The 24,756-nt window shown below is 39.7% G+C and overlaps 1 protein-coding gene across 8 annotated transcripts in view; it reads left to right on the forward strand.

Moving 5' to 3' along the window:
- Positions 1–24,756, forward strand: part of RPS6KA6 (ribosomal protein S6 kinase A6) — a 249,824-nt gene that overhangs the window by 90,279 nt on the left and 134,789 nt on the right. The window contains exon 2 of one of the 8 annotated variants that reach the window (XM_043459425.1): positions 2,367–2,429. The exons of the other annotated variants lie outside the window; for them this stretch is intronic. Coding sequence (XP_043315360.1) covers positions 2,367–2,429 — 63 coding nt within the window. The remainder of the gene's footprint in view (positions 1–2,366; positions 2,430–24,756) is intronic. 8 annotated transcript variants of the gene reach the window in all.

Here is a 24,756-nt window from a genome sequence, read left to right on the forward strand (position 1 = left end):
ACTGTGCCAGCTGCTTTAAGAACATAAATATTAATCTTGAAAAAAACGAGGGTTTTCATGATAACATGTTTTGTTTTTACACAGTGAGGTAAAGGTGGGTGTTTGGAAGCTGGATATGATGTTGCTGGATATGATGTTTCTAGGTAACTGCATGATTCTCTTGGAACAAATGTTCCTAAGGAACTGTTGAGCAATTTGTCAAGGTTTGTTGATCAAACAGGGAAAGGGAGCTATGGATTTGAGTAGGTGAACAGATATGCTGGGAGAATAGATGAATTCTGCACAAGACATGGTGCAGTGATACCAGTAATATTGGAGATAGCTAAGGTAAGGGGGCCTCAGAATTCAGTGAGTAATCTGGGGTATACTGATGATATACCCAACGGTTGGTTAGATTTCCTATAGTGGCTAGACTTTGGGAAATGTGAACTAAGGGATTATTTTCCCAGGCGTAAGGGGTCTGGATGGATATTAAGAGAAATAATAATAAAGTAACTGTAGTGAAAGAACTATCCCAAGAAAAGTCAGCCATTTTACAATATAGCGGAGTAAGGGTGGCTTATTTGCCTTGCTTAGTGAAAGAATCCCAAGCTGAATAGATTAATCAGATGGCCAATAATTGGAGCCAGAGGCTTATTCCTAGCAGAGTTCAAGCAATATCTGTGGTTTTCATAGAATTACCACCAATGGAGGATGCCCACTGTATGTACTAGGGCACAGAACATTAATAAACCTGTAGCCACAAGGAAGAGTCCCAAAAGTTAGCTTCTCCTCAGTCTTTCATTGTCAGAATTAAGAGGCCAAAGGGTCAGAGTCAGTTCTTCTGAATTATCATTCTAGGTGTATACCTATTCATGAAAATTTTCACTCCTTGAAAATGTGTCTATAATGTTAGAAGAAGTATAATGAGTGTTAAGTTGATGCTTCATCAGATATTACAGAATAGAGGAGATATCACAACTCTGTGGTAACCACAATTAGAACAAGGGTAATCAGAGATATTTCACTGATGGAGATCATGAAGAGTATTTGCTTGGTCCAGAGTCTTGGACGAGCCATCTATATCAGGTGTTATCTGCTTTATTTCTGGGTCTAATTTAGCTTTAGGTCTCTAACTGTTTCAGAGGCACATTCAGTTGGAGGAGTCTTTTTAAAATGTGAAACAAATTTGAGAATCAATGCTTTAAAGTTTAGCAGCACAGGGATTGGTTAAAAGTATTGTGATAGGACCCCTTTCTTCTGATCTGTAAGGAGTCTGTTAAAAGATGTCTTTTTCAATAAACATAGTCTCCTGGGTGTAAATTGTGGTGTTCTATACCTTCACCCCCTGGAAGTGAGATGTGGAAAGATTTTTCAACCAGATGGTCATTTTTCTTCAGAGTCTTAATGATATTTGACAATAATGTAAAAGATCTCCCTTGACTAGAAGTGACTCATATGATCCTGATTCACGAATCTTGGGTCTTCCAGTAATTGTTTCAAATGTTTAATATAACTATGAGTAGCAATTTAAGCCAAGGAAGGCCAAAGGCCTTAGAGAGTTTTGCCAATTGAGTTTTATAAATTATGCCATTAGTCTTTCCGCTGGACCAGAAGATTGGAGATGATAGGCACGGTGGAAATGTAGTATAGGCCAGATCACAAACAGCATTTAGAATTTTTCCAGTGAAATGGGTACTGTTATCACTACATAATTCCAAGGGAATTCCTCAAGTAGGAATAGTCCTTTCCAACAGTCCTTTGTCCACTGCAAGGGCAGTTGCTTGTTTGTAAGGAAATGATTCTAACCAATGAAAACACATACAAACCATCACCAGAACATGCATATTTATATCCTTGAGAGAGAGGCAGCTGGATAGAATCTAGTGGCCAGATAACAAAGGAACCAGGAGACAAAGGAAAGTGGCCTTGAGAAGTATTAGTAGCTTTTCCTGCAATGTACTTAGGAGAGATCTGACACCTCTGACTTATTTTGGTCACTACTGTGGAAAAGGTTTCCAAAAGTATTGTTTTACACAGGTTTTCATTTTATCAGTTCCCCCATGAGTCATTTCATATGTTAATTTTAATATGGTTGCTTGAGTGACTTCAGAAAGAGCAGAGCAGCCATTCGGCCCATAGCAAAACCCAATATGTTGATCAAATGTGTATCCTTCAGAGACCCACCTCTGTTCCTTATATGTAGCATGCAATTGCCCATCTCTGATAATATCCCTTAAATCTAGGGTGCCTGTCCAAGTAATAGCTAACATGGTGTAAATAGAATGACCAACAGGAGGTTCCTTTGTGGAGCCTGAGTCTTGTAATCTTGTAATTCTGCTACCTTAGTAGTTTTGTCTACTAACTGGTCCCCTTTTCTTCCTCAGTGTTGTCTTTGGAATGCACTAGGACCTTCATTATTGCCAGTTGTGACAGCAGGATTGTATCCAGTAAGACCTTAACAAAAGGATCACGTTTTTTTAAATAATTTTTTTTTCATTTATTTATATTAGTTGGAGGCTAATTACTTTACAATATTGTAGTGGTTTTTGCCATACATTGACATGAATCAGCCATGGATTTACATGTGTTCCCCATCCTGAACCCCCCTCCCACCTCCCTCCCTATCCCATCCCTCTGGGTCATCCTAGTGCACCAGCCCTGAGCACTTGTCTCATGCATCAAACCTGGACTGGTGATCTGTTCCACAGTTGATAATATACATGTTTCAATGCTATTCTCTCAGATCATCCCACCTCACCTTCTCCCACAGAGTCCAAAAGTCTGTTCTATACATCTGTGTCTCTTTTTCTGTTATGCATGTAGGGTTATCGTTACCATCTTTCTAAATTCCACATATATGCGTTAGTGTAGTGTATTGGTGTTTTTCTTTCTGGCTTACTTCACTCTGTATAATGGGCTCCAGTTTCATCTACCTCATTGGAACTGATTCAAATGTATTCTTTCTAATGGCTGAGTAATATTCCATTGTGTATATGTACCACAGCTTTCTTATCCATTCGTCTGCTGATGGGCATCTAGGTTGCTTCCATGTCCTGGCTATTATAAACAGTGCTACGATGAACATTGGGGTACACATGTCTCTTTCAGTTCTGGTCTCCTTGGTGTCTATGCCCAGGAATGGGATTGCTGGGTCATATGGCAATTCTATTCCCAGTTTTTTAAGGAATCTCCACACTGTTCTCCATAGTGGCTGTACTAGTTTGCATAAATTTCATTTTGCCCTGGTAGCAGGAGATTTCTCTATTTCCAAAGCATTCCCAAGTCATGAGCTACTCCAAAAACATACCTGCTGTGTAAATGTTAGCATGTTTGCCAGAGACCTGAGTGCAGGCATGAGTGAGTGCTTATAGGTCAGCTTCAATTTGGGCTGAAGAAATAAAGGGCTAAGCTTTGGATTCTATTAAAGTGAAGGGAATAGACACAGTATATCCAATTTTTAGATGTCCATCATTATTTCATAGGTAGGAGTTATAAGTAAACTAAGAAGCACTGGAGTTGTCTAAAGGTGTTTCTTGTAAATATGGATGTGGACTAAGTCAAGAGATCACTTGTGGTTATGCAGTCATGTGTGGTCTCATCTGTTGGTGATGGTAAGAGAATAGCAGGATTTAGGGAGTTTCCATGAGACAAAAGTGACATTTGAAGAGGAAAACAATAAGATTTCATGAGGCTTCAGTCCACTAACAGATTAAGTGTTGTGTGTAGTATGAGTTCACAAATGCCGCAATAGTGTGAGGGACAAACACTTGTAAAGAAGACCCTGTAACTCTCTCTTCTGTGGCCCACAGAAGAGTAACAGTGGTTGCTGTTGCTAAGGCAAGGTGGATGTCCTGGAGTTATGAGTTCCAACTTTTGGCTATAATAGCTGATAGGTGAGCATTTTCCTCTTGGGCTGAACAAGCACTCCAAGGGTATTTCTGTTAACTTCATGTAACTTCATAGTAGAAAGGGAAGAGAAAACTCACTAGGGTTTCCTATAGCAGAAACAGTGACCAATTTAGTTTTTAAAGTTTTAAAGGCTGACTCAATGTCATGATTCCAAGCAAGAGGATTGGGTCTCTTATCATTTGAAAAGGAATAACTGGGTTTTGCATAAAAGGAGAAATTGGGAACCTAACTTTTACAGTGGGCATCATCAGATGGCCATTACCGAAATCAGATTGATTATATTCTTTGCAGCCGAGGATGGAGAAGCTGTATACAGTCAGCAAAAACAAGACCAGGAGCTGACCATGGCTCAGATCATGAACTCCTTATTGCAAAATTCAGACTTAAATAAAGTGGGGGAAAACCACTAGACCATTCAGGTATGACCTAAATCAAATCCCTTACAATTATACAGTAGAAGTGAGAAATAGGTTCAAGGGATTAGATTTGATAGAGTTCCTGAAGAACTATGGATGGAAGTTCGTGACATTGTACGGGAGGCCATTCCCAAGAAAAATGCAAAAAGGCAAAATGGTTGTCTGAAGAGGCCTTACAAATAGCTGAGAAAAGAAGAGAAGTGAAAGGCAAAGGAAAAAAGAAAAAATATATACCCATTTGAATGCATAGTTCCAAAGAAGAGCAAGGAGAGATAGGAAAGCCTTCCTAAGTGATCAGTGCAAAGAAATAGAGGAAAGCAGTAGAATGGAAAAAACTGGAGATCTCTTCAGGAAAATTAGAAATACCAAGGGAATGTTTCATGCAAAGATGGGAACAATAAAGGACAGAAATGCTATATACCTAACAGAAGCAGAAGGTGTTAAGAAGCGGTGACAAGAATATACAGAAGAACTATACAAAAAAGATATTAATGACCCAGATGGCCATGATGGTGTGATCATTCACCTAAAGCCAGACATCCTGGAATGTGAAGTCAAGTGGGCCTTATGGAGCAGTGCTACTAAGCTACTGGAGATGATGGAATTCCAGCTGAGCTATTTCAAATCCTAAAAGATGATGCTGTGAAAGTGCTGCACTCAATATGCCAGCAAACTTGGAAAACTCATCAGTGGTCACAGGACTGGAAAATGTCCATGTTCATTCCAATCCCAAAGAAAGGCAATGCCAAAGAATGTTCAAATTACCACACAATTGTACTCATCTCACACGCTAGCAAAGTAATGCTCAAAATTCTCCAAGTGAGACTTCAACAGTATGTGAACCTAGAACTTCCAGATGTTTAAGCTGGCTTTAGGAAAGGCAGAGGAACCAGAGATCAAATGGCCAGCATCTGCTGGATCATAGGAAAAGCAAGATAATTCCAGAAAAAAATATCTACTTCTGCTTTATTGACCTTGCCAAAGCCTTTTACTGTGTGAATCACAACAAACTGTGGAAAATTCTTAAAGAGCTGGGAATACCAGACCACCTTACTTGCCTCCTGAGAAATTTGTATGCAGATCAAGAAATAACAGTTAGAACCGAACATAAAACAATGGACTAGTGCCCAATTGGGAAAGGAGCACCACAAGGCTATATATTGTCACCTTGCTTATTTAACTTATATGCAGAGCAGGTTCAGTTCAGTCGCTTAGTTGTGTCCGACTCTTTGCAACACCATGGACAGCACGCCAGGCCTCCTTGTGCGTCACCAACTCCCAGTGTTTACTCAAGCTCATATCCATTGAGTCAGTGATGCCATCCAACCATCTCATGCTCTGTCTTCCCCTTCTCCTCCCACCTTCAGTCTTTCCCAGCATCAGGGTATTTTCAAATGAGTCATTCTTCACATCAGGTGGCCAAAATATTGGAGTTTCAGCTTCAGCATCAGTTCTTCCAGAGTACATCACGTAAATGCTGGGCTGAATGAAGTACAAGCTGGAATCGAGATTGCCAGGAGAAATATCAATAACCTCAGATATGCAGATGACAGCATCCTTATGGCAGAAAGTGGAGAGAACTAAAGAGCCTCTTGATGAAAGTGAAAGAGGAGAGTGAAAAAGCTGGCTTAAAACTCAACATTAAAAAAAACTAAGATCATGGCATCCAATCCCATCACTTCATGGCAAATAGATGGGGAAACAATGGAAACAGTGACAGATTTTATTTTCCTGGGTTCCAGAATCACTCTAGGTGGTGGCTGCAGCCATGAAATTAAAAGGCAGTTGCTCCTTGGAAGAAAAGCTGTGTCCAGCCTAGATAGCATATTGAAAAGCAGAGACATTACTTTGCCAACAAAGGTCCATCTAGTCAAAATTACGGTTTTTCCAGTGATCATGTATGGATGTGAGAAGTCGACCATAAAGAAAGCTGAGCAGCAAAGAATTGATACTTTTGAACTATGGTGTTGGAGAAGACTCTTGAGAGTCCCTTGGATTGCAAGGAGATCAAACCAGTCAATCCTAAAGGAAATCAGTTCTGAATATTCATTGGAAGGACTGATGCTGAAACTGAAGCTCCAGTACTTTGGCCCCCTAATGCAAAGAACTGACTCATTGGAAAAGACCCTGATGCTGGGAAAGAGTGAAGGCAGGAGGAGAAGGGATCAATAGAGGATGAGATGGTTGGGTGGCATCACTGACTGGATGGGCATAAGTTTGAGCAAGCTCTGGGAGATGGTAATGGATAGGGAAGCCTGGCGTGCTCCAGTTCTTGGGGTCACAAAGAGTCAGACATGACTGAGTGACTGAACTGAACTGAAGTTCTACAATTACCTGCTAGCCTGAGAAGGCCTCTCAACTGGCACTTGGTGACAGGAAAGGGAAACTGTGATATGCCTTGGATGCTTATAGGATCCAGCATTAGACTTGGTTGAGGGGTGTATCTTAAACAAATGACCTAAGTATCCTATCTGGGTTTTGTTGACTTAAGGAAAAACTCATGAAATCAGTATGAGTTGAAGTTTTATTCAGGAACCTTAATGAACACTTTTCTATATGCCCAGGAGACAGCTTCTCCATAGCTCTGGGGGAACTGCTAGGGATTCAACTTGAGTCTCCCACATTGCAGGCAGATTTTTTACTGTCTGAGACACCAGGGAAGCCCCACAGAGGTAGCAGAGAAGCCAGTATATATATGATTTCTTAGCTGGAGAATATGTCCAGGCCAACATACATTTTCCTGAAAGATTACTGCAAATCATGAAGAACTGATATCTCAAGTTAATGACTTTAGTAATTCTCTATGTATGCCAAAATGCAAGAATCTGGGTTCATTAAAATTTTCCCAGAGATACATATTTAGCTATCTAAGCGACCTTGTCCAAAGCACAGAGCATCCTGTTATAGTCTTACTTTCCTCTCAGATTGTGCTGCTGTTCATTGTCTTCAGTGGGTTGTGAGTTAATCCTTGTAGAATTGGGTAGTGAGCAGGAACACTCTGCTTTTCTTTGTTTACATTTCAAAAAATTGAAACTTAACCCTTGAGACCTAACGTTTTTTGTGTGCTAGCTGAATGAGGCAGTGTAGGCTACCCTTGAGGTTTGCTCTCTCAGTAGGGGACTGTAACAAAAGGTCATCCCCATGTTAGAGTTAAATAGAGCTATGGGCACAATATAAATCAGCCAAGTCTGGTTTCAGTATCTCTGAAAAGTAAGTAGAACTTTCTGTGTAGCTCTGAAGCATAATGGTCCAAGTAAATTGATGTCCTTCTCCCTGGAGGAGGGCATGGTAACCCACTCCAGTATTCTTGCCTGGAGAATCCCATGGACAGAGGAAGCCTGCTGGGCTACAGTTCATAGGGTCACAAAGAACTGGACACAATTGAAGCTACGGAGCATGCACACATGCACCATATAAAGGCAAAAAGGTATTGGACTATCTGGATGTATAGGAGTGCTGAAGAAAGCATTGCATAAGTCTCTGGTTGTTAAATAAATAAATAAATAAATAAAAACTTCGTGTTTAGAGGGACTAACGAGAATGGTGTGAGGGTTGGGGACCACAGGGTGACATAGTTTGACTGTATTGTTTATGGCTTGATGATTTTGAACAAAATGCCGGTGTTGGCCATAAGACTTGAGTGTGGGTAGAACTAATGTGTTACTGGAATTAGTGTATGGGATTATGAGGCCCTTCTGGAGATGTGCCTTGACAGTGAGATGAAATTCTTCCTGGTCCTCAAGCCTGAGAAGTTATCATTTGAGGCAAAGGTTTATTTGGGTCTACCTATATCTTAATTGGAGGTGCTGAATGAATGCTTCCTATGTTAAAGAGGTGGACCATAGGTAAGAACAGAATTTATCAGATCCTTGTGATTGGGAGTTGACAAGACAGGAGCAAGGAGGGAAATCTAAATATTAGGACTAGAGTTAAAAGTAGACCTTGAGAAGTCAAGGATTTATAAGTGTATGCCCCCTTTTGGGGAAAAGGAAATATTAGGTTGTAATTTTTCCAGGAGATCTTGACTGAAAAGGTGTACATGAACAGAAGGAGCAAGAAGGAACTGGAAAGTTTCCTGAAAAGAGCTTATCTTGGAAGATGAGGGGTCTGTTTGCTCAAAACTGCCACCATTTGTACCTTTTCTGTATTCTGAGGAAGTAGGGCTTTGAGCCTGGCAGGGTTCAAGCCAGACAAAATTGCTCCTGTGTTCATAATGGGAGTAATAGCTTCAGCTCCTATAAAAAGGTACACTTCTCTCAATGGGAGTACTAGGAAGACCCTGACACTCTCCTTGGAGCATCCCTATTCATGAGTATACAAAAAAGAGGCACTTCTCAAGTTTCTCAGAAAATTCTTGATAAAAGAGAAAGGGGCCTTGAGCTGCTAGTAGGACCTTCTTTTTAAATTTAGACAATTTTTCCAGTGCCAGTTCACTTACAGTAATGGCAGGGGCCACTTAAGGGAACTCTGTGATCTTTCTATTGAGATAGCTACTGAGCAGCAGCAGCCACCAGTTGATGCAGTTGCAAATTCATGATTTTAGTTGTCTTACATTTTTCTGTACATTTGATTGTTTTAGATAGCTAATTAGTCAAGTTAACTAGATCAGATATGGCCACGGTTTCCCAATTTGATTGTGCCCATTTCATCAGCAGTCCAAGTTTCTCATCTGGTCCCTAACAAAGATTGAATTAAAGAGGGTTGAGTATTGTTTACCCTAGCAAGTAGTCTGGAGTTTTCCCAGAATACTATCATTAGCTGTGAATGATAATCATGAACAGTTTTATCAGGTCTTTGTGTAGTAGACTGAATCTTTTTCCAGCTCGTGGGGCAGGGAAAAGCCTGAGGAACAGTTTCATGAAGTGCTTGAGCCGCCTGAGAAGCTGGTGCCATCACACTGATGTCTTTTCTGTAGATGTCATATAAAGGGTGAAGCCAGCTGGCATTAGTTTGCAGTGTCTGGCTTGATTTTCTCTGACTAAGATTCAGTTTAGTTGATACAAGTCATAGAATGCTGGACCATAGGTTTATATCACAAGGTTAAATTCTGCAAAGTGGAGGGGGTCCTCAGGGACCTTGAGAAAATCCTTGGCTGTGACCCATAATTCTGCAGGGCATGAAGGCATATAGTCTACCAGATAGCAAATGCTATCAGTGTTGAAAGTAGTGACAAAGGGGAAAGTTTTTATGGAAGAGTGATGAGATGGGGTAAAGATTTTGAAGGAAGAATAGGAGAAGCAAAAAGATAGAATGACAGCTCAGCGAGTTTAGGATTCTTAGGGGCCAACGGAGAAAGAGAAGAGGAAGAGGGCTCTTGAGCCTTTTCCGAAGTATCTAGATGAGAGCACAGATATTTATTTGCAGCATTGAGTTTGAAAATAGTATCCTGAAGCAGAGTAGCTTTAGATTTGCAAACCTTTTAGATTTCATGAGCTCACTGGAAGACTTCAATATACTAATTGAAATAGGCTTCCTATTTATTTAGCTTTAGACCTTCTAGGAGGTAGGGGTAAAGATTTCAGAGAAAGAAAAGGAGAAGCAGAAAGATAGAATGACAGCTCAGCGAGTTTAGCATACGTAGGGGCCAACGGAGAAAGAGAAAGGAAGAGGGCTCTTGAGCCTTTTCTGGAGTATTTAGAAACACAGCCTTTTCTGGAGTATTTAGAATGCTGCACTTTGCTGGAGCAGCCGTGAAGAGATATCCCATATCCAAGGTAAGAGAAAACCAAGTAAGATGGTAGACACTGAGAGAGGGCATCAGACGGCAGACAGATTCAAACCACAATCACAGACAACTAGCCAATCTGATCACATGGACCACAGCCTTGTCTAACTCAATGAAACTAAGCCATGCTGTGTGGGGCCACCCAAGACGGATGGGTCATGGTGGAGAGGTCTGACAGAATGTGGTCCACTGGAGAAGGGAATGAATGGCAAACCACTTCAATAGTCTTGCCTTGAGAACCCCATGAACAGTATAAAAGGGCAAAAAGATAGGACATTGAAAGATGAACTCCCCAGGTCAGCAGGTGCCCAATATGCCATTGGAGATCAGTGGAGAAATAACTCCAGAAAGAATGAAGGGATGGAGCCAAAACAAAAAGAACAGCTAGTTGTGCATGTGACTGGTGATAGAAGCAAGGTTTGATGCTATAAAGAGCAATATGGCATAGGAACCAGGAATGTTAGGTCCATGAATCAAGGCAAATTGGAAGTGGTCAGACAGGAGATGACAAGAGTGAACATCAGCATTCTAGGAATCAGCAAACTAAGATGTACTGGAATGGGTGAATTTAACTCAGATGACCATTATATCTACTACTGTGGGCAGGAATCCCTTAGAAGAAATGGAGTAGCCATCATAGTCAACAAGAGTGTGAAACGCAGTTCAGTTCAGTTCAGTCACTCAGTCGTGTCCAACTCTTTGCGACCCCATGAACTGCAGCACACCAGGCCTCCCTGTCCATCACCAACTCCTGGAGTTCACCCAAACCCATGTCCATCGAGTCAGTGGTGCCATCCAACCATATCATCCTCTGTTGTCCTCTTCTCCTCCTGCCCTCAACCTTTCCCAGTATCAGGGTCTTTTCCAATGAGTCAGCTCTTGCATGAGATGGCTAAAGTATTGGAGTTTCAGCTTCAACATCAGTCCTTCCAATGAACACCCAGGACTGATCTCCTTTAGGAAGGACTGGTTGGAATTTCTTGCAGTCCAAGCGACTCTCAAGAGTCTTCTCCAACACCACAGTTCAAAAGCATCAATTCCTCTGCACTCAGCTTTCTTTATAGTCTAACTCTCACATCCACACATGACTGCTGGAAAACCATAGCCTTGACTAGACGGACCTTTGTTGGCAAAGTAATGTCTCCGCTTTTTAATATGCTGTCTAGGTCGGTCATAACTTTCCTTCCAAGAAGTAAGCATCTTTTAATTTCATGGCTGCAATCACCATCTGCAGTAATTTTGGAGCCCAGAAAAATAAAGTCAGCCACTGTTTACACTGTTTCCCCATATATTTGCCATGAAGTGTAGGGACCAGATAACATGATTGATCTTTTCTGAATGTTGAGCTTTAAGCCAACTTTTTCACTCTCCTCTTTCGCCTTCATCAAGCAGTATTTGGATGCAATCTCAAAACTGACAGAATGATCTTTGTTCATTTCCAAGGCAAACCATTCAATATCATGGTAATTCAAATCTATGTCCTGACCAGTAACACTGAAGACCTGAAGTTGAACAGTTCTATTAAGACCTACAAGACCTTCTAGAACTAACAACCCAAAAAGATGTCCTTTTCACTATAGGGGACTGGAATGTAAAAGTAGGAAGTCAAGAAACACCCGGAGTAACAGGCAAATTTGCCCTTGGAGTACAGAGTGAAGCAGGGCAAAGACTAATAGACTTTTGCCAAGAGAACGCTCTGGTCATAGCAAACACCCTCTTCCAACAACACAAGAGCAGACTCTACACATGGACATCACCAGATGGTCAACACCGAAATCAGATTGATTATATTTTTTTGCAGCCAAAGTTGGAGAACCTCTATACAGTCAGCTAAAACAAGACTGGGAGATAACTGTGACTCAGATCATGAACTCCTTATTGCCAAATTCAGACTTTAATTGTAGAAAGTGGAGAAAACCACTTGAACATTCAGGTATGACCTAAATCAAATCCCTTATGACTATACAGTGGAAGTGAGAAGTAGAATTAAGAGACTAGATCTGATAGACAGAGTGCATGATGAACTATGGATGGCAATTCGTGAGACTGTACAGGAGACAGGAATCAAGACCATCTTGAAGAAAAAGAAATGCAAAAAAGCAAAATGTCTGTCTGAGGAGGTCTTACAAATAGCTGTGAAAAGAAAGGAAGTGAAAAACAAAGGAGAAAAGGAAAGATATACCCATTTGAATGCAGAGTTCCAAAGAATAGCAAGGAGAGGCAAGAAAGCCCTCCTCAGCGATCAGTGCAAAGAAATAGAGCAAAACAATAGAATGGGAAAGACGAGAGATCTATAAGAAAATTAGAGATACCAAGGGAGCATTTCATGCAAAAATGGGCTCAATAAAGGACAGAAAAGGTAGGGACCTAACAGAAGCAGAATATGTTAAGAAGAGGTGGCAAGGAAACACAGAAGAACTATACAAGAAAAGATCTTCATGACCCAGATAATCACAATGGTGTGATCACTCACCTAGAGCCAGACATCCTGGAATGCCAAGTCAAGTGGGCTTTAGGAAGCATCACTACTGACAAAGCTAGTGGAAGTGATGGAATTCCAGTTGAGCTATTTCAAATCCTAAAAGATGATGCTGTGAAAGTGCTGCACTCAATATGCCAGCAAATTTGGAAAACTCAGCAGTGGCCACAGGACTGAAAGAGATCAGTTTTCATTCCAATCCCAAAGAAAGGCAATGCCAAAGAATGCCAAAGAACTACCACACAATTGCACTCATATCACATGCTAGTAAAGTAATGCCTAAAATTCTCCAAACCAGGCTTCAGCAATATGTGAACTGTGAACTTCCAGATGTTCAAGCTGGTTTTGGAAAAGGCAGAGGAACCAGAGATCAAATTGCCAATATCTGCTGGATCATAGAAAAAGCAAGAGAGTTCCAGAAAAACATCTATTTTTGCTTCATTGACTATGCCAAAGCCTTTGAGTGTGTGGATCACAATAAACTGTGGAAAATTCTTAAAGAGGTGTGAATCCCAGACCACCTGACCCTCCTCGTGAGAAATCTGTATTCAGGTCAGGAAGCAACAGTTAGAACTGGACATGGAACAACAGACTGGTTCCAAATAAGAAAAGGAGTACATCAAGGCTGTATAGTGTCACCATACTTATTTAACTTATATGCAGATTACATGATGAGAAATTCTGGACTGAAGGAAGCACAAGCTGGAATCAAGATTGCCGGGAGAAATATCAATAACACCAGATATGCAAACGACACCACCCTTATGGCTGAAAGTGAAGAAGAACTAAAGAACTTCTTGATGAAAATGCAAGAGGAGAGTGAAAAAGTTGCCTTAAAGCTCAACATTCAGAAAACTAAGATCATGGCATCCGTTCCCATCACTTCATGGCAAATAGATGGGGAAATAGTGGAAACAGTGACTGACTTTATTTTGGGGGGCTCCAAAATCACTGCAGATGGTGACTGCAGCCATGAAAGTAAAAGATGCTTACTCATTGGAAGGAAAGTTATGATCAACCTAGACAGCATATTAAAAAGCAGAGACATTATTTTACCAACAAAGGTTCATCTAGTCAAGGCTATGGTTTTTCCAGTGGCCATGTATGGATGTGAGAGTTGGACTGTGATGAAAGCTGAGCACCGAAGAATTGATGCTTTTGAACTGTGGTTTTGGAGAAGACTCTTGAGAGTCCCTTGGACTGCAAGGAGATCCAACCAGTCCATTCTAAAGGAGATCAGCCCTGGGTGTTCATTGGAAGGACTAATGTTGAAGCTGAAACTCCAATAGTTTGGCCACCTGAGGCAAGAGCTGACTCATTGGAAAAGACCCTGATGGTGATAAAGATTGAGGGCAGTAGGAGAAGGGGACAACCGAGGTTGAGATGGTTGAATGGCATCACCGACTCAATGGACATGGGTTTGGGCGGGCAGCCTGGTGTGCTGCGGTTCATGGGGTCGCAAAGAATCAGACATGACTGAGCAACTGAACTGAACTGAAACCTTCTAGTTTCTTATTGTGCATATAAAAAGACCATTTTTGAAATTTCAGAAGTTCCGCCTTTTGACCAGATCAATTTTATGTCATCTCTGGTATACCATTGCCATTTACCTAGGCAAACATAAGATGTAGTGCCATACTGTTTATACAGTTACCCAACAGGAGTTCCAGATGGGTGAGAGTCCTCCCCCATAACAGTCTTAGACAATGACTGTCCCATTATAGTGTACTAAACAAAAGGGAGCAAGTGATTGATCAAACAAAAGACACCAAGAATATGGGCCTTATCGTTAACTTAGGAGGGAAGTTTGGGACTTAGAAGACTTATCACCCAGACCCAGTACTGCTTGAACGATGACAGAGCACAAGGGGCTCTGCAAGTAACTTGCTTAAATCCATTGTGACTTTGGAGATGGGAGGAAGACTGCTTTGGATCCCACTTTTGCCATCAAAAATGTTAGCCCAAAGTACCATGAACTGTAAAGAAACCAAAAAAAAAAAAAAAAGAAAGAAAAAGAAACAAGAAACAAGTTTATTTGCGGTAATAGAATTGCAATTAAGGGATCACAGATTCTGGAGGAACTCTGAATAGTGTCTCACTGAAAGAAAGTAACAGGAGTTTTTATTGGAAAAAGAGGCAAGTTAATGTAGAGTTTGGATTGGAGGGTAACATTGTTCTTTACATACTATGGGTTATGGAACAAATCTCATTCATTACTTGGAAAAGATATGTTTTCTTTAGTCCAGAACAAGGCCAGTCAGTCAGTCAGTCCAGTTTCTTAGTCATGTCCGACTCTTTGCGACACCATGGACTACAGCACACCAGGCCTCCCTGTCCATCACCAACTCCTGGAGTTTACTCAGACTCATGTCCATTGAGTCGGTGATGCTATCCAACCATTTCATCCTCTGACATCCCTTTCTTCTTCTGCCTTCAATCTCTCCCAGCATCAGGGTCTTTTCAAATGTCAGTTCTTCACATCAGGTGTCCAAAGTATTGGAGTTTCAGCTTTAGCATCAGTCCTTCCAATGAATATTCAGGACTGATTTCCTTTAGGATGGACTGGTTGGATCTCCTTGCAGTCCAAGGGACTCTCAAGAGTCTTCTGCAACACCACATTTCAAAAGCATCAGTTCTTTGGAGCTCAGCTTTCTTTATAGGCCAACTGTCAAATCCATACATGATTACTGGAAAAACCATAGCTTTGACTAGATGGACCTTTGATGGCAAACTGATGTCTCTACTTTTTAATATGCTGTCTAAGTTGGTCATAAATTTTCTTCCAAGGGGCAAGTGTCTTTTAATTTCATGGCTGTAGTCACCATCTGCAGTGATTTTGGAGCCCCTCAAAATAAGGTCTGTCACTGTTTGCACTGTTTCCCCATCTATTTGCCATGAAATGATGGGACCAGATGCCGTGATCTTAGTTTTCTGAATGTTGAGTTTGAAGCCAACTTTTTCACTCTCCTCTTTAAATTTCATCAAGAGGCTGTTTATTTCTTCACTTTCTGCCATAAGGGTGGTGTCGTTTGCATATCTGAGGTTATTGATATTTCTCCCGACAATCTTGATTCCAGCTTATGCTTCATCCAGTCCAGCATTTCTCATGATGTACTCTGCATATAAGTTAAATAAGCAATATGACAGTATACAGCCTTGACGTACTCCTTTCTCGATTTGGAACTAGTCTGCTGTTCCATGTCCAGTTCCAACTGTTGCTTCTTGAGCTGCATACAGATTTTCAGAAGGCAGGTCAGGTGGTCTGGTATTCCCATATCTTTCAGAATTTTTCAGTTTGTTGTGATCCACACAGTGCAAGACTTTGGCATAGTCAATAAATCAGATGTTTTTCTGGAACTCTCTTGCTTTTTCAATGATCCGGCGGATGTTGGCAATTTGATCTCTGGTTCCTCTGCCTTTTCTAAATCCAACTTGAACATCTGGAAGTTCACTATTCATGTACACTATTCACGTTCCATTAGCAACACAGGAACCATTTAGCAGGTTTAATTTAAGGCATTCACCAAAAGTTCAGCATGAAAAGCAAACATGGAAGTCCTCAGGTCACATCTCATTCATTCCTGACATAGTTCTTTTCACAGCTCATACCAACCTTCCCAAAGTAACGAGGCTGATATTTGTAAACGTTGATCCTGTGTTCATGCATGCTTCCGGCATTATCTTGGACTCCTGGATGCTTCTGGTGTTTGCCAGTGCAGTTGTGGCCATGACTTACAAGTTTTTGGGCCTTTAGTCTTGATGGCATGTTGACAGCCATGACCTATGGTCAGTGACCTTTAGTGTTACTATTGCAACTCACCGAAGGCTCAGATAAAGGTTAGCAGTTTTTAGCAATAAACTATAGTATTTTTAAATTAAGGTATGTATATTGTTTTTTAAGATAGAGTGCTGTTGCACACTTAATAGACTACTGTATATTGTAGTTGTTTTTGTTTAGTTGCTAAGTCATGTCCAACTCTATTGCTACCCTCTGGTATAGTGTAAACATAACTTTTATGTGCATCAGAAAGCCAAAATACTTGTGTGATTTGCTTTATTGCAACAATTTCTTTATTATGGTGATCTGGAACTGAATCTGCGTTATATCTGAAGTATGCCTAGATACAGGCATAGAGCTTTATTTTAGGCAGATGTGGATCCACCTCTAAATTTAGATCTAATTTGCTATGGTTATTTAGATGAAGTAAGAAAAAATGAAGAGCTCTTCTTTCTGAATCTTTCAGCAACTAACCTGTAAACATGAAGGTTATTTGAGAGAGAAAATTTTCTTTAAATGTGAACTTCTTAAACGTTTTTAACTTTGGGTACTATATAAATATAGTGCTTTTGTTTATTAGGTGGAATTTGGTGATCCTGGAGACTACTTGAAAGTTTATAATACCATCAAATTTGTTGTGAATATTTATGTTTTGTTGTGTGTGCTAAGTGACTTCAGTCATGTCTGACTCTTTGCGACCCTGTGGACTGTAGCCCACCAGGCTCCTCTGTTCCTGGGATTCTCCAGGCAAGAATACTGGAGCGGGTTGTCATGCCCTTCTCCAGGGGATCTTCCTGACCCAGGGATCGAACCCAGATCTCCTGCATTGCAGGCAGATTCTTTAAGGTCTGAATAACCAGGGAAGCTGTGTATGTTTTGTTAGCGATTTACATTACCCATGCTTCTCACTTACCTTTTACCTTCCTTGCATAATTTATGTCTCTGCTTCTTTCTTCAGTATTCCTGTTGACACCAAGTCATGAACTTCTCAAATTTAACACTGAGAAACAAATATTTGCTTAATAGTGTTAATCATGATCAGATTACAGTCTTTTTAGAAACTCTGTGCACTTAGCGTTCATTTTCCCACACCACCTCCACTTCTAAGGATCCGAAGGGAAAATATATTTCGTCAGTTTAATTTTCCATGATGAGCTACTTTTGTCATTAATAGTGAGAAAATAATAGTTTTGGGGTTACCTATGTGATTTTCTGACAGATGAGTATTGTGACTCAAGTTTAGTATTTCTGTTTGTCCAGAATCTTTTAAAGTGATTTAATTATTTTTTGAGAAATAGAAAATAATTTTAAAAAATTCTTCACTGACCTCTGATATAAAAGGGTGTTCACTTGGATTTGAGTATTTGAGTAATTTATTACTATCTTTGTAATTGTTGATTAGCTTTCAGAGTCTTCTGTAGGGAATTTTTTTATTCCCTGTTTGGCATTTAATTGGGGGAAATAGCATATCTGCTTGTTTTTTCAAAATATAAATTTTGTCCTTGAAATAAAGGTTTATTGTCCCAGAGAATTTTGAAAGTGTTTTCATGCAGATTAAAATGACTTGTTACAGTAAATATCACTGAATACTAAGGTCCTTTAGATAAATAAATATTCTTATGTTGAAAACCTGGTATCTTATTGAAGGTAGATGAGGTGGGTGTATTGGAGTGTTTTCTTTTTAAAGCCTATTTATGTAGACTGTGTTGCTTTTTAGGATATAGTCATCTTTTTAACTCATTCAGATTAATTTTATTTCTAGTTACTTCAGGCACACAGGTTCATGCTAAATTAATCATAAGATGGTATGAATTGGAAGTAACCAGCAACTGAGGTAACAGAAGAATGCAGTATTACCTTTTTTAAAAAGTGGATAATCTTGAAAGTCATTTTGTAGTAAAATTTAAGTTATCAGGATTCTGTCTTAATATTGGTTTGTGGGCTCTTGCTGAATGTACCTCTTCCTACATGCTGGTGATGAATCCATTACCATTCTTTCATCCCCCATAGTCTATATGTGCTTTTGAGTTAAGACAACAAATAGTGGTGCTGTTTGCCCTTGAGGAAAGATGTATGTCTGTTGGAGGGGGATCACTAATTTGTTTTTATATTATTTATTTTTTGAAAGACAGATGAGCAACTGAAAATGTCAAGTAGGCAGTTGATTATATGGATCAGGAGCACAGAAGAGTAGTGTCTGAGTAAATGTGAATCATGTCAGTAAATTATCTATCTGGGGAAAGATGTGAAGTGAGATGAGAATGTGGCCCAAGTCCATTTCCTGAGGACCTACAATGTTTCAAGGATACTGAAAAGAGCAAAGAAAAAATTGAGTAAAAGGAAATGAAAGTACGGTTTAAAAAAACTCAAATTGGAGGGAGTGGTTGATCAGCAGTGACCTGTAAGATCAAGTAAGATAAGGATTGTTGGTGATTTTATTTGTTTTTTGTTGAGTTTTTTAGAAAGATGCTAGTCAAGTAAATAATGCTGGGTAAATTACTCTTTAATAAGTTTATTTTCAAATTTACATACAGTAAAATTCATTTTTCATGCAAGTTTCTCAGATGAATAGAGTTGTGTAACCACCACCATAGTCAGATTAGTCCCATTATCCCTTGACCTCAGTTCTCATTGCTGCCTACCACTAGGCCTAAACTCTGACAATTGCTAATTCCTTTTCCATGCCTTATCGTTTTACCTTTTCCATAATATCTGATAAATAGAATCATACAGTATGTATGCTTTTGAGGCTGTTTTCTTCCCATTAATTGTATAATGTATTTCAGATTCATCCATATTGTTGAATATATCAGTAGATTGTTCTTTATGTGTTGCTGGGTAGTATTCCCCATTTCATTGCTGAGTAATATTCTATTCTTTCTACATGTTGAAGGACATCTGGAATGTTTTCAAAAAGCAATTAGGAACAAAGCTGCTATATACATTCATGTATAGGTTTTTGTGTTAACGTAAGTTTCCATTTATCTCAGGTAAATATTCTTACTGTCTTTCGACATCCATGATTTCCCATAAGAAATATTAAAAAAAAGAGAAATCTCTGTTATTCAATGTGATGTCTATGTAATGTGTTTTTCTCTCATTGCTTTAGAAACTTCTTTTGACTTAGTGTAGTTTAATTAAGATATGTCTTGGGATGGCTTTCTTTGATTTTATACCTTTTGTGTTTCTCTGAGCTTCTTGAAATTGTAAATTTATGTCTCTTACCAAATTTGGGAAATTCTCAGCCATTTTTAAAAAGACAGCTTTATCAAAACATAATTCGCATACCACATAATTCACCCATTTAAAATGGACAGCCTTATGGTTTTTGGTATACAGTATTCACAGATATGTATAACCATCACCACAGTCAATTTTAGAACATTTTTTGTCACATCAAGAAGAAACCTTCTACCTTTTGTTTGTTATCTGCATCTCCCCAACCCCTAGCCCTAGGGAACCACTAATATACTTCCTATATCTACAGACTTTCCTCTTAACATTTAGTATGAATTGAATTGCAATTATTGAATTGCCCATGAACAGTATGAAAAGGCAAAAACATAGGACACTGAAAGATGAACTCCCCAGGTCGGTAGGTTCCCAGTATGCTACTGGAAATCAGTGGAGAAATAATTCCAGAAATAATAAAGAGACAGAGCAAAAGTAACAAGACCACCCAGTTGTGGATGTGAGTGGTGATGGAAGTAAAGTCTGATGCTGTGAAGAGCAGTATTGCACAGGAACCTGGAATGTTAGATGCATGAATCAAGGCAAACTGGAAGTGGTCAAACAGGAGATGGCAAGAGTGAATGTTGACATTCTAGGAATCAGTGAACTAAAATGGACTGGAATGGGTGAATTTAATTCAGATGACCATTATATCTACTACTGTGGGCAAGGATCAATTAGAAGAAATGGAGTAGCCATCATAGTCAACAGAAGAGTATGAAAAGCAGTACTTGGATGTAACCTCAAAAAGAACAGAATGATCTCTATTCATTGCCAAGGCAAACCATTCAATATGACAGTAATGCATGTATATGCCCCGCCCAGTAATGCTGAAGAAGCTAGAGTTGAATGGTTCTGAGAAGACCTACAAGACCTTCTAGAACTAACACCCAAAAAAGATGTCCTTTTCATTATAGGGGACTGGAATGCAAAAGTAGAAAGTTAAGAAATACCTGGAGAAACAAGCAAGTTTGGCCTTGAAGTACAGAATGAAGTAGGGCTGAGGCAAATAGAGTTTTGCCAAGAGAACACACTGGTCATAGCAAACACCGTCTTTCAAAAACACAAGAGAAGACTCTACACATGGACATCACCAGATGGTCAGTACCAAAATCAGATTGATTATATTCTTTGCAGCCAAAAATGGAGAAGCTCTGTATAGTCAGCAAAAACAAGACTGTGGCTCAGATCATGAACTCCTTATTGCCAAATTCAGACTTAACTTGAAGAAAGTATGGGAAACCATTAGATCATTCAGGTGTGACCTAAATCAAATCCCTTACAGTTATACAGTGGAAGTGAGAAATAGATTCAGGGGATTAAATCTGATAGAGTGCCTGAAGAACTACAGACAGAGGTTCATGACATTGTCGAGGAGGCAGGGATCAAGACCATCTGCAAGAAAAAGAAATGCAGAAAGGCAAAATGGTTGTCTGAGGAGGCCTTACAAATAGCTGTGAAAAGAAGAGAAATGAAAGGCAAAGGAGAAAAGGAAGGATATACCCGTTTGAATGCAGAGTTCCAAAGAGTAGCAAGGAGAGATAAGGAAGACTTCCTCAGTGATCAGTGCAAAGAAATAGAGGAAAACAATAGAATGGGAACGACTAGAGATCTCGTCAAGAAAATGAGAGATACCAAGAGGATATTTCATGCAAAGATGGGCACAAAAAGGACAGAAATGGTACCGACCTAACAGAAGCAGAAAATATTGAGAAGAGATGGCAAGAATACACAGAAGAACTATACAAAAAAAGATCTTCATGACCCAGGTTATCATGATGGTGAGATCACTCACCTAGAACCAGACATCCTGGAATGCCAAGTCAAGTGGGCCTTAGGAAGCATAACTACGAACAAAGCTAGTGGAGGTGATGGAATTCCAGTTGAGTTATTTCAAATCCTTAAAGATGATGCTGTGAAAGTGCTGCACTCAATATGCCAGCAAAGTTGGAAAACTCAGCAGTGGCCACAGGACTGAAAAAGGTCAGTTTTCATTCCAATCCCAAAGAAAGGCAATGTCAAAAAATGTTCAAATTACCACACAATTGCACTCATCTCACATGCTAGCAACGTAATACTCAAAATTTTCCAAGCCCGGCTTCAATAGTATATGAACTGTGAACTTCCAGATGTTCAAGCTGAATTTAGAAAAGGCAGAGGAACCAGAGATCAAATTGCCAACATCCGTTGGATCATTGAAAAAGCAAGAGAGTTCCAGAAAAACATCTACTTCTGCTTCACAACAAACTGTGGAAAATTCTTCAAGAGATGGGAATACCAGACCATCTGACCTGCCTCCTGAGAAATCTGTATGCAGGTCAAGAAGCAACAGTTAGAACTGGACATGGAACAATAGACTGGTTCCATATCAGGAAAGGAGTAAGTCAAGGCTGTATATTGTCACCCTGCTTATTTAACTTACATGCAGAGTTCAGTTCAATTCAGTCGCTCAGTCGTGTCTGACTATTTGCGACCCCATGAATCGCAGCACGCCAGGCCTCCCTGTCCATCACAGACTCCTTGAGTTTACTCAAACTCATGCCCATCGAGTCGGTGATGCCATCCAGCCATCTCATCATCTGTCGTCCCCTTCTCCTCCTGCCTCCAATCCCTCCCAGCATCAGGGTCTTTTCTAATGAGTCAACTCTTCGCATGAGGTGGCCAAAGTATTGAAGTTTCAGCTTCAGTATCAGTCCTTCCAATGAACACCCAGGACTGATCTCCTTCAAGATGGACTGGTTGGATCTCCTTGCAGTCCAAGGGACTCTCAAGAGTCTTCTCCAACAGCACAGTTCAAAAGCATCAATGTTTTGGCGCTCAGCTTTCTTCACAGTCCAACTCTCACATCCATACATGGCCACTGGAAAAACCATAGCCTTGACCAGACAGACCTTTGTTGGCAAAGTAATGTCTCTGCTTTTTAATATGCTATCTAGGTTGGTCATAACTTTCCTTCCAAGGAGTAAGCGTCTTTTAATTTCATGGCTGCACCACCAGGGAAGCCCAAAATGATTAGCACATAGTATGAAATCAGTAAATACTTCTTAAGTGAAAAATAATAAAATAAAGACAATAATACTATTCTGGTCACTTTACAATAAACATGAAGGTTTTTTATAAATCATTAGGTGCTACATAAATGTCAGGCTTTATCACTGACCAACTGGATAGTAAACTTGGCTTTTACTCCCAGAACTTAGAAGAGTCGATGTTTAAAACATGTTTGCTGGATTAATTAATCATAACCGAGAATCTGGATTCTTGAATTTTAATCCCAGTTTATTGCTTGACTGTGAATCCTGGGGTAAATTAATTCACTTTAGTTAGACTAATTCACTTTTAGTTAGAATTAGATTATTTTCATCTAAGATCTCCAGTTTGTGTGGGCTCACAAGCAGGAAGATTCCAGGGAGTTCATGGGAGATAAATGGATTAGCACAGCTGAAGTTATGTCCTTTTTTCCAAACAGCAGCTTCAGCTTAGTCATAAAAGTGGCCTTAAGCCTGACCCTTTTTTGTACTCCAAAAGAAAGTAGTAATATTTATTACTCAAGAACTATAATCAGTTACCTGTGTAAACACATTTGTTGGAACTCTTGTTTTCTACAGTAATAATTTATGTGTGCTTTTCATTTGAGGTATACAGATAGAATCATATTCTCCATAGTGTCATTTTATGTTTCAGATTACATAATAGGGCTTCTTTCTCATGCCCTAGCCATTGGAAAATAACTGCCACTGATTTACAAGTTTTATTGAAATGAAAAATACAAATTGTTGCTCATTTAGTGGCTTCTTTAAGTAGGTGAGTTGACTCAATAATAATTTAATTTTTTTAAACTGCATTTCTGATTTTTGATCTGTGATAGCTTTAAGATAAAATTAACATACAGTAAAATGCACACATCTTAAGTGGACAGCTTGATGAATTTTGACAGTTGTCTACACCCATATAAATTACCACCAGAAAAAAGAAATAGAGCATGTTCATTACCCCAGAAATTTCCACTGTGCCCATTTCCAGTCAGTCTCCCCAGCCCCAATATCTGATGTAGATTAGTTTTAACAGTATTTTGGCGTCATAAAAATGGAATCAGTCAGTATCTCCCTTTTGTTTCTTCCTTCTTTTGCTTGATATAAAATTTTTGAGATACATCCATGTTGTTGAGTAAATCAGAAGTTCTTTTTCATGGCTAAATATTCTATTCTCTTGACATAACACTTTAAAATCCATTCTCCTGTGGATGGATTTTGGATTGCTTCCAGTTTGGGACTATTATGAATAAGGCTGCTTTAAACATTCTTATCTGTGACCTTTTGTACATATGCTTTCATTTTTCTTGAGTAAATATACCCTGTTGGATCCTCAGAAAGTTTTATATTTAACCTTATAAGAAATTGTCACAGTTTTTCCAAAGTGGTTGGACCATTTTATATTCCCACCAGCAATGGATGAGAGTTTCAGCTGCTCCACTTCCTCACCAACAATAGCTATTGCTAATCTTTTTATATTTTTACCATATTATAAGAAATGAAGTGGTATCTCACTGTGTATTTCATTTGTATTTCTCTCAGTTCAGTTCAGTTCAGTCGCTCAGTCATGTCCGACTCTTTGCGATCCCGTGAATCGCAGCACACCAGGCCTCCCTGTCCATCACCAACTCCCGGAGTTTACTCAAACTCATGCCCATCAAGTCAGTGATGCCATCCAGCCATCTCATCCTCTGTTGTCCCCTTCTCCTCCTGCCCCCAATCCCTCCCAGCATCAGGGTCTTTTCCAATGAGTCAACTCTTCGCATGAGGTGGCCAAAGTATTGGAGTTTCAGCTTCAGCATCTGTCCTTCCAATGAACACCCAGGACTTATCTCCTTCAGGATGGATTGGTTGGATCTCCTTGCAGTCCAAGGGACTCTCAAGAGTCTTCTTCAACACCACAATTCAAAAGCATCAATTTTTCGGCGATCAGCTTTCTTCACAGTCCAACTCTCACATCCATACATGACCACTGGAAAAGCCATAGCCTTGACTAGATGGAACTTTGTTGGCAAAGTAATGTCTCTGCTTTTTAATATGCTGTCTAGGTTGGTCATAACTTTCCTTCCAAGGAGTAATCATCTTTTAATTTCATGGCTGCAGTCACCATCTGCCATGATTTTTGAGCCCCCAAAAATAATGTCTGACACTGTTTCCACTGTCTCCCCATCTATTTCCCATGAGGTGATGGGACTGGATGCCAT

Source organism: Cervus canadensis, chromosome X, assembly GCF_019320065.1.
Source record: "Cervus canadensis isolate Bull #8, Minnesota chromosome X, ASM1932006v1, whole genome shotgun sequence".
NCBI lineage: Eukaryota > Metazoa > Chordata > Mammalia > Artiodactyla > Cervidae > Cervus > Cervus canadensis.